General features: G+C 41.1%; 2 protein-coding genes across 2 annotated transcripts in view; both read left to right on the forward strand.

Moving 5' to 3' along the window:
* Positions 1-14,281, forward strand: part of LOC120448782 (chromodomain-helicase-DNA-binding protein Mi-2 homolog) — a 28,366-nt gene that overhangs the window by 7,164 nt on the left and 6,921 nt on the right. The gene's annotated exons all lie outside the window — the stretch shown is intronic.
* Positions 6,413-12,527, forward strand: LOC120448785 (RNA polymerase II elongation factor Ell). Its single transcript, XM_039630974.2, has 3 exons — positions 6,413-6,554; positions 6,618-6,665; positions 8,436-12,527. Exon 3 carries the CDS (start codon positions 8,752-8,754, stop codon positions 11,905-11,907), a length of 3,156 nt encoding a protein of 1,051 aa, XP_039486908.1. The 5' UTR covers positions 6,413-6,554; positions 6,618-6,665; positions 8,436-8,751; the 3' UTR covers positions 11,908-12,527.

Below are 14,281 nucleotides of genomic sequence, written 5' to 3' on the forward strand. Positions count from 1 at the left end.
TGGTCTGGTTGTGTTTCTTTTTTTGAATGCCGAAGCCTTCTAGTCGAAACACCATCAACACCCCACCCCATCTCATCCCATCTCAATACCCCACACCACTCCACACTACACTCTACTCCATCACTTGGCCACTTGAGTTGGCCATGTTTCGTATCGGGTTTTCCAGTCTTTCGGGCCTTTTGGGTGTTATTTGTTGGTGCTTTTTGCTTTCCGTTGATTAGCATGCATATGTATGTGTGCTGAAGATATCGCACTGGCTGCCAATCGACGACGACTTTGCGTTACGAAACCACATATAAAAACTTTTATTCGAAATTTAAATAAGTTTTGCCTCCGCTGCGCCACTTCTAAAGTGCTTTATTTATTTATTTTCGTCTTTTCTTGAAAATCAAAGAGGCTTAATTATTATTAAAATTGAATAGAGCCAAGTGATTAACGAACACCAGTTAGCAACGGGCATCATTTTAGGGGATTTTTTAGGCCAAAGATTTATTCTGACTTTAAGTTTAACGTTAAGTCGGTGGGTTGAGCAATATTGTACAAGGTTGTATTGAAATTAAATGTTAAATATTTTCCATGTCGGGTTGTAAATATCACATATATTACATGTAATTCCAAAAATCTACGCATCTGGCCAATCACCAGATCGGTCGAAAAACTTACAACGAAACAAATTAAAAAAAAAAAAAAAAAAAATCCAAAAAAAAAATCCCAAGATTTGGGCTTTTTTTTGTTATCCCCGTTAATCGTAGGTTAAAAGCGTAGGTTATACTACATTCGTTGAAAAGTATGCAACAGGTCAAAGGAAGCGTTTCCGACGCTATAAAGTATATATTGTTCACAGGATAACTAGCCGAGTCGATCTGGCTGTGTCCGCCCGTATGAACGTCAAGATCTGAAGAACCATAAATCCTAGAAAGTTGAAATTAGCATGCAGACTTCAAAGACTGATGCTAACATATTGGCCACGAACGACCACTCTAACGCTTACGCGCTAGACAAGCCCTTATTTTTACATTTAAAAATATTTTTTTTTATTCTGGTTCATTTCGAACTAGTGAGCCTGTTAAGTTATTTATTTGACCTATATCCGTTATTCCCACTGCTAGCTGGGCCCATATTTGTCCAGTACCCATTTTCTGGCAACGCCCTAGATTAATTCTAATATTAACTGAAAACGTGTTACCGCCAAAGGCAGCGTAAAAACCAAATGAAAACGTGTCCCGATAGTTTTGTTTGCTTGACTCCCCCTTCTTCGGTGTTTTTCTGTTTAAATTTAAATTGCCTTTTATTGTCGAGTTTATTTGTTTTCGTGGCTGTTTCTTGTCCGGCTGATCGGTTTCAAAAACCAGATTCTACGGGAGAGGCAGCAGGCTCATTAATACACGCTTCGTAGAAAACACACTTCAAAGTGGTTTGGTTGCTTGTGTTGTTTGAATCCGATCTTCTATATTTCGAACAGCTGGGTAAAAGCTTTCTTTATCCATCGACTTGGTGTGTTTGCTTTTTTATGTTTTTTGTCTTCGCAGATAAGGTTGTCACGTAAATAAGCTCTTTAATACAAGCAAAGTACCTAATCTAATCGCGGAGCACCCTATGTCGGGCGTACGTTGAAATTTCAATTTATGCCAATTCACGGTCAATGTTTTTCGTAACTCTTCATATACTATATCAGCAGTATTGAAAGCTTTACGCATTTCCGTTTCACTTTTACGCTATAAAAAAGCAAATCGGAATTATGCAATGATCGGTCGTTGAACGAACAGCAGTATTGATTCTTCAGCTGTTAGCAGCTCCTTTTTGTATTTGTCATTTTGAATCGAGAATTTGGACGGGCTACAAGTTCAATGTACGAACTGTACTGCTTGATCTCGATATATTTTGTGGCTGCTGTTGGTTATATATCACAGAGAGTTCAGTGCCTTTTGATAAGCTTAGGACGAATTGTGAATCATAGGTTATTAGTATTTTTAAGAAATTAAACTTAAGTGCATCCTTGAAACGCGCTTTGTATTCTACACATAACATGTAATTGCTTTCTTGAGAACCATTTAGGAAGCACGCCTAATGTCTGCGTCAGAATTATAATTATTTTATATACCAGTAATTGTTGTAGTTAACTCTGTTGATTGTACAATTAGATTGTTTAAAGTTCGCTTCGTTGAACCGATAACAGTTTCTAAGCCTTCGGTAAAGTTTTTAGTGGCATTTAAAAGCATATAATATACCCCTAATTGATTCCACTTCGTATTTTAAAGATCATTGAAGTTAATCTATATAATTTCAATTAGTTCTATGACACAAATGCTCACAATAATAACAATAATGCTCAATAACCTAGTTATTGAACTTTATGGCTTAATAATTATGTTTAAGCCTCCATATTAGTGCTTCCGATATGATTTGTATTTGTTCACCGATTATTTAGATAAACAATCTTTGCATCGGTGGAACACTGTTGAAAATTAACCCCGGCAAACGGCATCTGAACTTCGAGTGAGGTACGACGGCATTTAGCACCTTTTTATTTTTACTTTTTATCGTGAAATATTTCCCACTCGATGTGTTGTGTGACTCACACACTTAAACAAATGCTCAGAGCGCATTTTGTGTTGTGGGTGCTGCCTTCTCTGGCGTTTTTGTTGTCGTTTTTCTGGACTATAAATAGACCATTTTATAATATTGCCATTTTATTATATAAAATAGATGTGGGTATATGAGATTCGGTTCTCTCTGCTCGATCTTTCTCTCCGTTTTTTTAAAATGTACCGATATGGCGAAAAACAATAGGAAATATATATGTTTGTTAGGTCGTTCAATGTCCAAGGCATTTGGGATTCCCATGTGGGCAATTACCAATAAGGCGTGCGTCGGTTTGCACGGAATCGCTTGCCCCATAAGTTCCCCAACTGTCCGATTCCCAGATCGGTTTGCACCATTATCGCCTGCTCCGGCAATTGATTATTCACTACGCACACTCGTATACCCTCAATATACTTACTTACCCGATTACATATATACATACATATATAATCGTTGTAGCGCCCCGTTTGGTGCATTTTTATTAAATTTCTCTTCAACTTTTAGTATGTGCAAAGTACTCTCAGACCAGTTCCGATTTTAACATCACTTACTTTTGTAATTTTTGCTTTTTAGAGTATTAGTAAATGAAGTATTAAGGCGAGAATTAAACGGTTTGAATGTTTCAAGAAAATTTATTTTAAAGTTGTTGACTACAGTCTGTTTCAATTTCATGTTTAAAATACTGCTAATAAAAGTTCAACTTCAATTCGCAAGGGTTTACGTATTATTAATGGTCGTCATGTGCACAATAATTAACTTGAATTTTATGAGTTTCGCAGAAAGAAAGAAATGAATATGAATATATGAAATATATGAAATTAATATGAATATATGAAATATATGAAATTAATATGAATATATGAAATATATGAAATTAATAACAAACCTGCATTTATGCAGGTTCTAGGTGAGTTAGGATGCTTGGTCGTTTTTTTGCAAATGCACGACTGAAATGTGATTTATAGTTACTTTTGGAAATCACTCCTACTGCAAGTGCAAACTTTCTCACAATCTCTCTACTTATGCGTTTTTTATAATACTTTCATCCACTTTCTGATAACGAGCTCCTATTTTATTTCTTCTGATAGCAAACGTTCGCTTTTCTTCATCTTTATGAAGGAGCCCTGGTCGGTCGTTTTATATCGATCAATTGTTCTGGTGACTGTGTGCGATTGTAGGTGGCAACCCTGGCGATCTGCAAAGATTTCCCATAAGGTACACCCCCAGAACTGCTGTATGTATATGGAAAAGAAGCAGAGAGGCCTGTCTCCGATGAGTTTCATGTTCTTTCTGCCCCATTTCCTCATTGAACATTGTTATCACTACCTCGCTCGTTTCTGTAAAGAAGTATAGCACAAAGAAAACTGCTCGTGCACAGCTGACAGCTGCAACGTTCCACGAACAGAAGTGTGTAGATATATACATTACACAATGTACATACATTCGTGTGTACGTACGAGTGTGTCATCTATTTTTCAACCGTGAGATTATACATTTTTACATGTGTATGTATGATGTGCATGCACCTAGAGGAATGGATTGGATTGGTTTGGATTGTGCGGCGGGTTTAGGGAAGCGTGTTCACGTTCCAGAGCATGTGCGTGTTTTGTCTTCTCTTGAGCATTCCATTGCACACGTTTTCCACCATCTTTTCACAAAGTTTCCAATTATTGCACCTCGCAGCGAACGAGGGTATATGTCTTTGACGGAACTAAGCAGATTTAACTACAAGTAACTTTTTTTTATCGAATTGGTTAAAAAATCTTAACCGTAAAATTATTCATTAAAAAATATTATTTGAAAATTTGTTGAGAAACATTTTGGTCATTTATAAAATTGAATTTTAAAAAAATTTACACTTTTTATTATTAATATAATGGAACTAGAAAGAGAAACATACTCTACCTTTATCAGTCATGATTTACAATGTGTGCTCTACTGATTGCTAAGTATATTATATTCGGGATCGTGCTTTTCCTACTTCTTCTTTGTTTTCCTTTTTCCTGGGTTCCTTGGCGGTTTATGGCTCTTACTTCCTGCGGCCAGCTGTTGTCGAGGTCCTCGCATTTCCTTTTGCCTTTCCCTTGCCCCCTGACCCCGTGCCACCTTTTCCCATCCCTGCGCACTCCTCTCCTTAACTCACTTTGTGCTGTCGCAGTGCATTGGCCTCTCGGCGTTTTTCCCTCAATGCTATTTGAACAAAAACGAAACTTGAAATTATATTATGCTGCCTGCGCAGCGACTCCGCTGTTTTATATGCACAGTTTGAATATATTTCAGCTAATTTGTTTAAAGTTGGCGGCGATTTTTATTGTTACCAGGGCGTCCAGGGACATCATTGTAGTTACACTTGAGGCAAAGAAAAGATATACACATTTTAAAAATATAAGAAAAGCAGTGGAATAGGAAATAATAATCACGGGTATTATTGTATTTGTTCATATATTTTTGTATTTTATTTTGTGTAAAAAACCAGTCCAGTAGTCTAATCAATATTTTCAAACCCAGTTACGGAATACATACGTTAATTGTACTCAAATTAGACCCGAATTTGAGTCTTAATTTTCATAAATGTCGTTCCACATCTATTATTATTTATTTTTCCTATTAATTAAATTTAAATATGTTTAATTGTAGAGCTAAAATGTAGCTACAAACTGATTTCTTATCATTGGCAAAATAAGGGTTTGGATTGTTATGGTAAGCAACATTATGGTGTAGCATTTTCGGATTTTCCTATCTTGTTGCTCTCTGTATGCTGTATGCTGTATGCTTCTTTCTCCTTTACTCCCAAGGGCAGGTGTGCGCCCTTGACTATTTTACCTTACTTTTAGCCGCTGGTATGGGGAAAACGAAATAGAAATGTAGTTTCATTGTGAATACACAAGTACACCTACCTACGTACATATACGCGCGTGTTAGTGAGTATGTGTGCGAGTATGTGGCTTAAAATTTCTAAAGAAAAAACAAAAACTGAGATAAGCCAGGCACACTTTATTTAACAAAAAACGGGCACGACGAAAATGCGAACACTCAAAACAAACTCACGCACACATACTAGCACACTTACAGTACTTAAAAGTTAGAAGATCTGCGCTATGGTAAATCTACCCGAAAGCGGAAAATTTTCGTATGCAAAAATGTCAAAAGTGAACAAAAAATACCAAAAACAACAACGTCGGGCTAAATTATGACAGCGAATGTCGCGTGCTCTGTACTCGCGCTCTTTTTGCTAAGAGAACCTTGAGTTTGAGAAAGAGTAGTGAAGCGGGAGTGAGAGCAACGAGATGACAGAGCGAGTAACGTAAACACAAAACAGCTGAGCGTGGAAAACGTATGATCGCGAACGCGTAACGCAAAACAAGCAAAAAAAACCCAAAAAATTGATCAACGGGAGAGTGGAAAAAAATACTATCTCAAGTGCAAAGCAAAAATAAAATTCTAAAGTGTTTTCCTTTTTTTATTACCAAAGTGCAGAGTGAAATTAAGTCAAAGCAGTAACAAGGCAACGGAACAGAAATCAACAATACACACACGCTCGCACAGTATAGCAACAATCAACTCACAAGTATGCCAAACGAAGCCATAGACGTGATTTTATACTAAAATTGGTCACAATTTTGCAGCAACAAGAAGTCAACGTCCAAAAATATAACGCTTATATCTCGATTGACCGATAAGTCCAGACCACCAAATCGATAACACGCATTTACCAACACTGCTGCGGCGAGAGAACAGAGCGAGTGAGCGTTAAAAACAGCTGATTGCGACTGGCACACGGTTGTTGCAGTCGTGCTGTTTTTATTTCTGTTTTGTTGGAACTTCTTCGCTGCAGCGATAAAGAGAGCGGAGCGAGAGAGGGAGAGCAGCACAAACTACTACGTGTGACGTGGTGTGGGGGCATACAGGTGGCAAAACAGCTGTTTTAACAGCAAAACCAATCTGTTTTTTAAAAGAATACATAATCAATTGTAAGTACGCCCGTGACTGTTTGCTTTTTAATCCGCCACTAAGCTGAATTATTATTATTATAGTACCGCCTGCAGTTTTCCAGCAAAAAAACAAACACACACAACCAAAAAGTAAGCCTAGTCTATCTTATTTTTTCCATTTGCTAAGACGTGCCCAGATCACAAAAAGCTCACACGCGCAAAAAGAGAGCCAAAATTAAGAGATTGACGAGTGCCAAGTGCGCACATTAAAATATTGCAAACTTGTTTTCATTTCTGCCTGGCTTTGCCTGACTGGCAAAAACAAAAACAACAAATTATACGGCAAGTGATACAAGGCACGTACGTATAAAAAAAGAGAGAATCCAGAGAGCGAGAGTGGTCAGGTTAAGAGCAAAGTGATCTTCCACTCGCTACTTCCGCTCTCTCGCTTGTAATAAACGAGTGCAAAGAGAGCAGCAGCAGCAGCAGTAGCAACAACAACAACATCAGCAGCAATCGACGGGCAACCACTTGAAAGCAACTCGTTTCGATTTCATTTAGCAGATACCTTTTGTACGTCGATTAAGATACCTTGGCACACACAGACGTACTACAAAAGAAGAGAAGGCAGCCAAAAACTGCACTTAAAAAACACAAAATCCACTTGATAAATTCCAAACAGTTCTCCAAATAAAAGTACAACAAAATTCACTTGACCAAAAATGTCTTGATTAAAAGTGTCGCATACGCGTAGAGCGTACGTATAATTTAGATATAGATATATGTATTATGTGTGTCCGCCAGCCAATACAAAAGAAGCACAAAAAGTGGTTAAAAGGCATTAAAATCAAACAATATTTAAAGTGCTGAAATTTAGTGTGCGTGTGCAAAGACTAAAGTGTACAAGTATGCGTGTGTCAGTGCACACTGCGATAGGCAAAAACGTACTTATGTATCTATGTGCAACTAAAAAATATAATAAGCAGAGTCAGTGCCAGTAAAATATATAAAAATCAGCGTACAAACACAGATGATTTTTAGCGAAAAAGCGAAAAGAAAAAAAGATCGAGCAGCAGCAACAACAAAATTGACAAAAACAACAAGAGTCGCAGAGAAGCCAATCAAACCAGCAGTTGTCTCGCTTCAACGCTCTTGCTACGATCGCCGTATGAACGAGTGAGAGAGCGTGAGGCCAGTCACGGACGTGTGCGAGCGAAGCAGAGCATTGATTTTCTGTCTTTGATTTTGCTTATGACCTGAGGTGCTCTCTTACATATATATAAACACCATCATCCAGGCAAACAGAAGGCGATTGTGAGCAAGAGAGAGAAAGAGCATGCGACACACGTTCGCACTCAGATATTGACACCTGGCGCAGGAGTCGCTGCTTGCGGCACTTTCAACTAAATAATAAAAAATAGCAACAAAAGCAACAGTGAGAGAGGAGAGCAAAGTAGTAGCCTTCCCCCACCTCCCTCGCTCAGTGGTAACATTAAAAAGAAGCAACAAAAACAGGGACAAGAGAGCAAAAATACATGCCTACCTTAACCCAATTAAAATACCATATTATTTAACAAAAGAAATTGTGTTATGTGCAAGCAACACATACAAAGAGAGCGATCGAGCGAGCGAGAGAGAGAGAGAGAATATGACTTTTTGAAAGTGTAAAATTTAAACATTTTTGCGTTTGCCATACGGAAGTGAAATTCTTACAGCAAATACAAAGAGAGCCTGCATTCGTTAAAAAAGAAAATTTTTCATATAAGCTTAGCTTTAATAGTCATCGAAAAAGAGAGCCTTTAAAGTTAGTTTAGTTGTGTCAGTTAATAAGAGAGCGCTGTGCATGTGTGTCACGTCTTAGCAACAACGTAAATTTCCGTTACGATTACAACATACTAAATTCAAGCAATATTTGCACAGAATCAACAATAACTACAAAAAACATAAGCATCCAGGAGAGGGGAACTTCCAGTGGCAGCTTACCCAACTCGACTTCCACAACGAGTGCTTCCCGTCCTTTTCACGAGATCAACGAAACCGTCGACCACCTTCCAGACAACAAAAACCAGCACAGCCCAGCCCCTTCCACGATTTCCAAGCTGGCCCAGCCAACACAACCAAGTGCAACCTTCCAAACAACAACTACTACTGATCCGATCCATCATAATCCATTTTCCGGAAACGATCGAGGGGCTATCTAATTGCTATCTAATTGGCGGCTAGCTGCGCGCACGTTATGACCAATTCGATTGCGTCAACGAAATGCCTGCCCAATGCACTATCGACCGGCAATTATGGAATGTCTCAGAGCCACCGTTACACCGATGATAGCAAGGAGTACATCATCGTCAAGCTCACCGATTCTGCCTTCCGTGCGATCGAGGAATATCAGCGCGATGACAACGCCAAGCGCCTGCAACCAGGCCAAAGGGCCAAAATCCAATTTGTGGGCAACACGGGTGTCATCCAGTTCCCGCGACCAGCGACGGATGCTAATGGCATCCCTAATGGTAATGGCAATAGCAGCAACGCGACCGGAGCAGGAGGAGGAGGTGGTGGCCGAAAATTTGATTTCACCATCAACAATATGGAGGGAACGCTTGAGTGTGTTCAGCAGCAGCAACAAAGCCTCGGAGTCCTCGGAGCGGTCACCCTGCGAATGCGAATCAATGCCAATGACGATGTCTACGATACGACACGCGAAAAAATGGCCATTGCCGAGGAGACGGAGAAGAGCAAGTGCATCAGGGAAATTAAGCCGAATCAGTCGGATATCGGGCGTAAGGTGAAGAAGCCGCCATCAGCAATCCAATCCTCCTCCGTATCCGCCTCCACCGCCTCAGCCTTCTCCTCCTCCAACTCCGGTTTGACGACGACAGCATTTCATCATCACAGCAACAGCAACAACAGTGGGAACAACAACAGCAGCAGCAATAGTTTTAATAGCAACAACCATAGTCGTAAGTTAGGTTCATCGCCATTTAATGGCCTAGGCGTAGGATCCAGCAGCTCCGCTAGCGCGTTTGCCTCGCGTTCGCCCAATCCCAGCACGCTGGGCGCCAGCGGCACAGTCAATGGCTCTGGCGTTGGTGGTGGTCGCTATGGTGGTGGAGCAGCCTCCTCGCTAGCTTCCACATTCGCCAACGGCATCTCGCAGGGCTACAATAACCTAAGCGGCAGCTCGCCAAGAGACTCGATGACAGTAGGAGTATCAGGTGCGCCTTCCTCAACAGCCATCTCCTCACGCAACAAGATGCCAAGCGGAGGCCTCACCTCCTCCAACTCCTCTTCGTCCTCCAGGAGTGCCAATAACAAGTCGTCGGGCGGCAACAAGATGTCGGATGTGTCCAGGCGCAATATACGCGAACGGCTTATCCATCTACTGGCCCTTAAGGCCTTCAAGAAGCCTGAGCTCTTTGCACGGCTGAAAAACGAGGGCATCCGGGATAGGGAGCGTAACCAGATCACCAACATACTCATGGACATTAGCACCATGTCGCACAACACGTACAATCTGCGTCGCCAGATGTGGAACGATGTGGACGAGAACTGGCCCTTTTTTAGCGAACAGGAGGTGCAGCAGCTAAAGCGACGCAAGCCGCAAAATCTGACACCGCCAATGAGTTCAGATGCGGGCAGTTCAACGTCCGGCCAGAGTCCTACATCGACGCACACAGGCAGTCCGCCACCGCCTTCAAGTAATAGTGGTCCCGGAGGAGTCGGAGGGGGCGCAGGCGGTGGAGGCATGAAGCGGACCAGCCTCGAGTACGACGAGACCATGTTCAGCACTGTTCAGCCCAAGAAGCAGCGCATCAGTCACTACAAGAAGGACACTCCGCCCTCGGGGACGTCTTACTCTTCTGGCGCGGTATCGATGTCCCTGGGTTCCTCTGCATCCAATCGGAACCGCTATACGCCGCCCCAACGCCAGCCTGGTCCATTGGATGATCACAGCACAAGTGACCTTAGCTACAATGTGCTGGATAACATGGAAGAGTTTATGAGCTCCACGGCAGCGGCGACGCAGCCATCTATGGAACAGCAGCATCATCCGAGAAGCAACAGTAGTAATAGTAGGCGAGGCAGCTCCTCGTTGGCGGGCACCAGCAATGGAGGCAACAACAAGGATAAGCGGAACTCTACGGGCAGCAATTCAAGCAGCTCCAGTGGCTATGAGACGCAACAGGATCGCCAGCGGACAACGGCGTCAATGTCGTCAAACCGCAGCAGCACCAAATCCTCATCCGCCTCATCTTCAACGACGCCACCGAAGCTTGCGGCTAGTTTTGTGCCGGCGGTCGCCTCTGGATCCGCTTCCGGTTCCAGCAAACAGCGTATGCCGCCCCAGCAGAGCGACTACAACTCGTACAACAGCAAAAACGGGCAACATGCGGCCTCTAACAGCAAGAAAAGGACGAGTAACAGTGGTCCTAGTGGTGGATCGAATGGCCAGCGTCAAAGAAGTGCCAGTGCTTCTAATTCCGGCTATCAGCAGGTGCCGCCACCCTTGTCGTCAGCCTCGTCCAACTCGCGATCGTCCCTCCAGCAGCAGAATCAGCACCAGAAACAGCAGCAGGTGCAACAGCAGCAGGCGCCGCAGCAGCAACATAATAATTACCATCAGCAAGCCAAGCATCCATCACCCTCGCAGCAGTTGGCTGCTGCTGCCCATGCCTATGCCCATGCCACCGCGGAGGCGGACTCATCCTCTATGCCGCGCTACGACTTCAGCCAATACGTGCCCATCCAGACGCTGGAGGTGCGGCGGCGTTACAAGACTGAATTCGAAAGCGACTACGATGAGTACCGCAAGCTACTGACGAGGGTCGAGGATGTGCGCAATCGTTTCCAGGACTTATCCGAGCGTCTAGAGAGCGCTAGGCGCTGCGACAACGGATACGGGGATTACGATCACATCAAGCGGCAGATTGTCTGCGAGTACGAGCGGATCAATAACGATCGTACCATCGGAGAGGACAAGCAGCGGTTCGATTATCTGCACGCTAAGCTGGCTCACATCAAGCAGCTGGTGATGGACTATGACAAGACTTTGATGAGTGGCACGACGGCGGTGGCGCCCTCGGAAGTGGTTATTCCTCCAGCGCCCGATCCAGCTGCGGCGGGGGCGGCAGCCAGGTTAGCTGAGCAGCAGAGGAGGCAACATCATGCCGTGGAGACGATAGAACAGAAGCAGCAAAAGCAAAGACACTATCCCCAGCAGCAGCAGCAGCAGCCACATCAGCAGCATAATTTACAGCAGCCACATTCACAGCAACAACAGAATGTGAGTAACTCGGATGACAGTTCGGACAGCTCGGATTCAAATGATGATGACGACGAGGACTGCGATGATTCCAACTCCAATACCGATGATGACGAGGCACGCTACTGATCCAGATCCTGCTGGGACTACTTCGATGAGACCATCCGCAGATTCCCAATGTAAAAAGGCAAAACAAGCAAGAAACTATTATAAATACAACACTATTATAGTAAAAACGTAAAAAAAAATACAACAAACAAATCATCAAAACGGAGAAAACACCAACAAACAAACGTTCTTTAAGAAATTGTACTACAAGCAAACAAAAAACCTTCAAAAAAATGTTGAAATTATGTTAACAAAAAACAAAAACTAAACAAAAAATACAATCTTTCGAGTAAAATAATTTTTATTACATTAAAAACGAGGGTAGGCGGCGGGCCAGAACTGCTGCCACCGAATTCTACATATATATAATACATATATAAACTATATATACATAACAAAAAGCCAGAAGAAGACGATATGATGAGGAGGAAACAAAATCAATATTTTTAAAAGCAACGGCAAAAGCATGAAAATTATATACGAGTTGTAGACTTAATTTTTTGTTGAGCATATTGAGCAGCTTAAGTAACTAAATGAAAACGAAAACACATGTTTTTCCTTGCGTTTTGTGTGTAATAATTATTATTATATTATTATTATTATCAACATTTAAATATAGCGTGTATGTTTTTCGTTTTTAATCTAGACTCTTCTTATTTTTATTCTTGATTTTGTTTAACATTTGTTACAAACGGCAAACACTCACCTCACCTCACACAGGAAAAGTCCACAAAAAGGGATCACACGACACACACACACTACACTGCACAGGACTCTACTCATCAACAAAACTTCTGCATTTTCGGGCATAGCTTTTGTTTTAGATTTGTGTTTAGAAATGGAGAGATTGAGAGCGATGTAGCGAGCGAGTGGGCCAGCAAGTGTCCTCGCTGCTGCCGACTGCACGTACCCGATGTCCTGCATCCAGGACACTCATATACATATGTACTGGTATTGGGGACTGGGTACGAGTAGAGTTAACTGATATTGAGCCAATGTTTGCCTAGGCCTACGATGACCACAACTGAACAGCGTGACCAACCGACAAACAGACAGATAGACACACTGGGAGAAAAAGAGAGCACCACAGAAAAAGACCTGAAAATCAATTGCAAATGGTTGGGGAGGTAAAAGGTTATTGGATAAATTCGGCCTGTTATTCACATTTTAGTTTGGCAAGGCATTTTAAAGATACAATTAACTTATGATTGGTACCAAATACGTATTGGTTCGAAACTTAAGATAAGAACAATATAACAGGCAAAACCTAATTCAAGTTGTTTGTAAATGATGAAGCGAAATAAGCTCCTGAGCCGATTTCTTAGGCTTTAATTTCGCCGCTAATTTTTGCCGCTTCATCGTTCACAACCGGCTCGATGTTACCAATCCACATTAAATATGCAAGAATGTGTACAGAAAGATTTCCCTTTGGTGGTGTTGCATGCGGGCGTGCCTCTAAACAATAGACTGAACTTTTAAACGGCTTGTGTAGAGAAAATTCTTGTGTTTTATCGATAACTAGTTAATTTGTTATATATTTTTGTGTTTTACCAATACACAGGGTTTTGTTTTTAGCCAACAGCTGCGGCAGTACCTTTCCAAAAGTTAAAATATTGAAATCTGCAGAAATATAGACATTTTCCGAACTGAGACGAAGACGGAGACTTTATTTATATTCATATTATTTGCGGCTTTAGACTAGTTATTGCTCAAAAACTATGAGAGGACTAATAGAAATGATATACTTAATGGTTGTATCACAGCTATGGCGACCCCTTAAGTTGTTTGCTTTTAGTTTTAGGACAACTCTAAACGCGTTACAAAAGCTTCCTTAAGTAAAATAATAATATCGAACTAAAAAAAAAAAAACTGAGAAGAGATGAATAAAGTCGCTTGATAATTATCAAATTATTTGCTGAAACTCTAGTGTCCAAAATGATAAAGATATAGGAAGAAGAAACGAAACAAAGAACTTTAAGAAATAACACGAAATTGGAGAAAATCATGAAATTTTAGCTATTTCGTTGCAATATTTTTTATATACGATATTTAAGTAGTAGGGGATGAAGAACAGATGGAAGGGAAAATCAAATGAAACATTGAGATCAAGTTGCAAAAATCAAGCGTTTAAAATCGATTCGTAGCAATTACAACAGAAAACAAAATCATATATACAATTTATATACAAGAAACAAACAAAAAAAAAACACTAAATATATACAAAATATATATATATACGACATTGACATTTGATAAGCAACAAAAGAAACTTACTAGTTTTATATAAATGCCACGCCCTCATACATGAATACGCCCTCAAAACTCACACACCAAACACACCAACACACTAGACAACTAATACAGCAATTAAAAAAGGAACTTATTAACGATTACT

This window comes from Drosophila santomea, chromosome 3L, assembly GCF_016746245.2.
Source record: "Drosophila santomea strain STO CAGO 1482 chromosome 3L, Prin_Dsan_1.1, whole genome shotgun sequence".
Classification (NCBI taxonomy): domain Eukaryota; kingdom Metazoa; phylum Arthropoda; class Insecta; order Diptera; family Drosophilidae; genus Drosophila; species Drosophila santomea.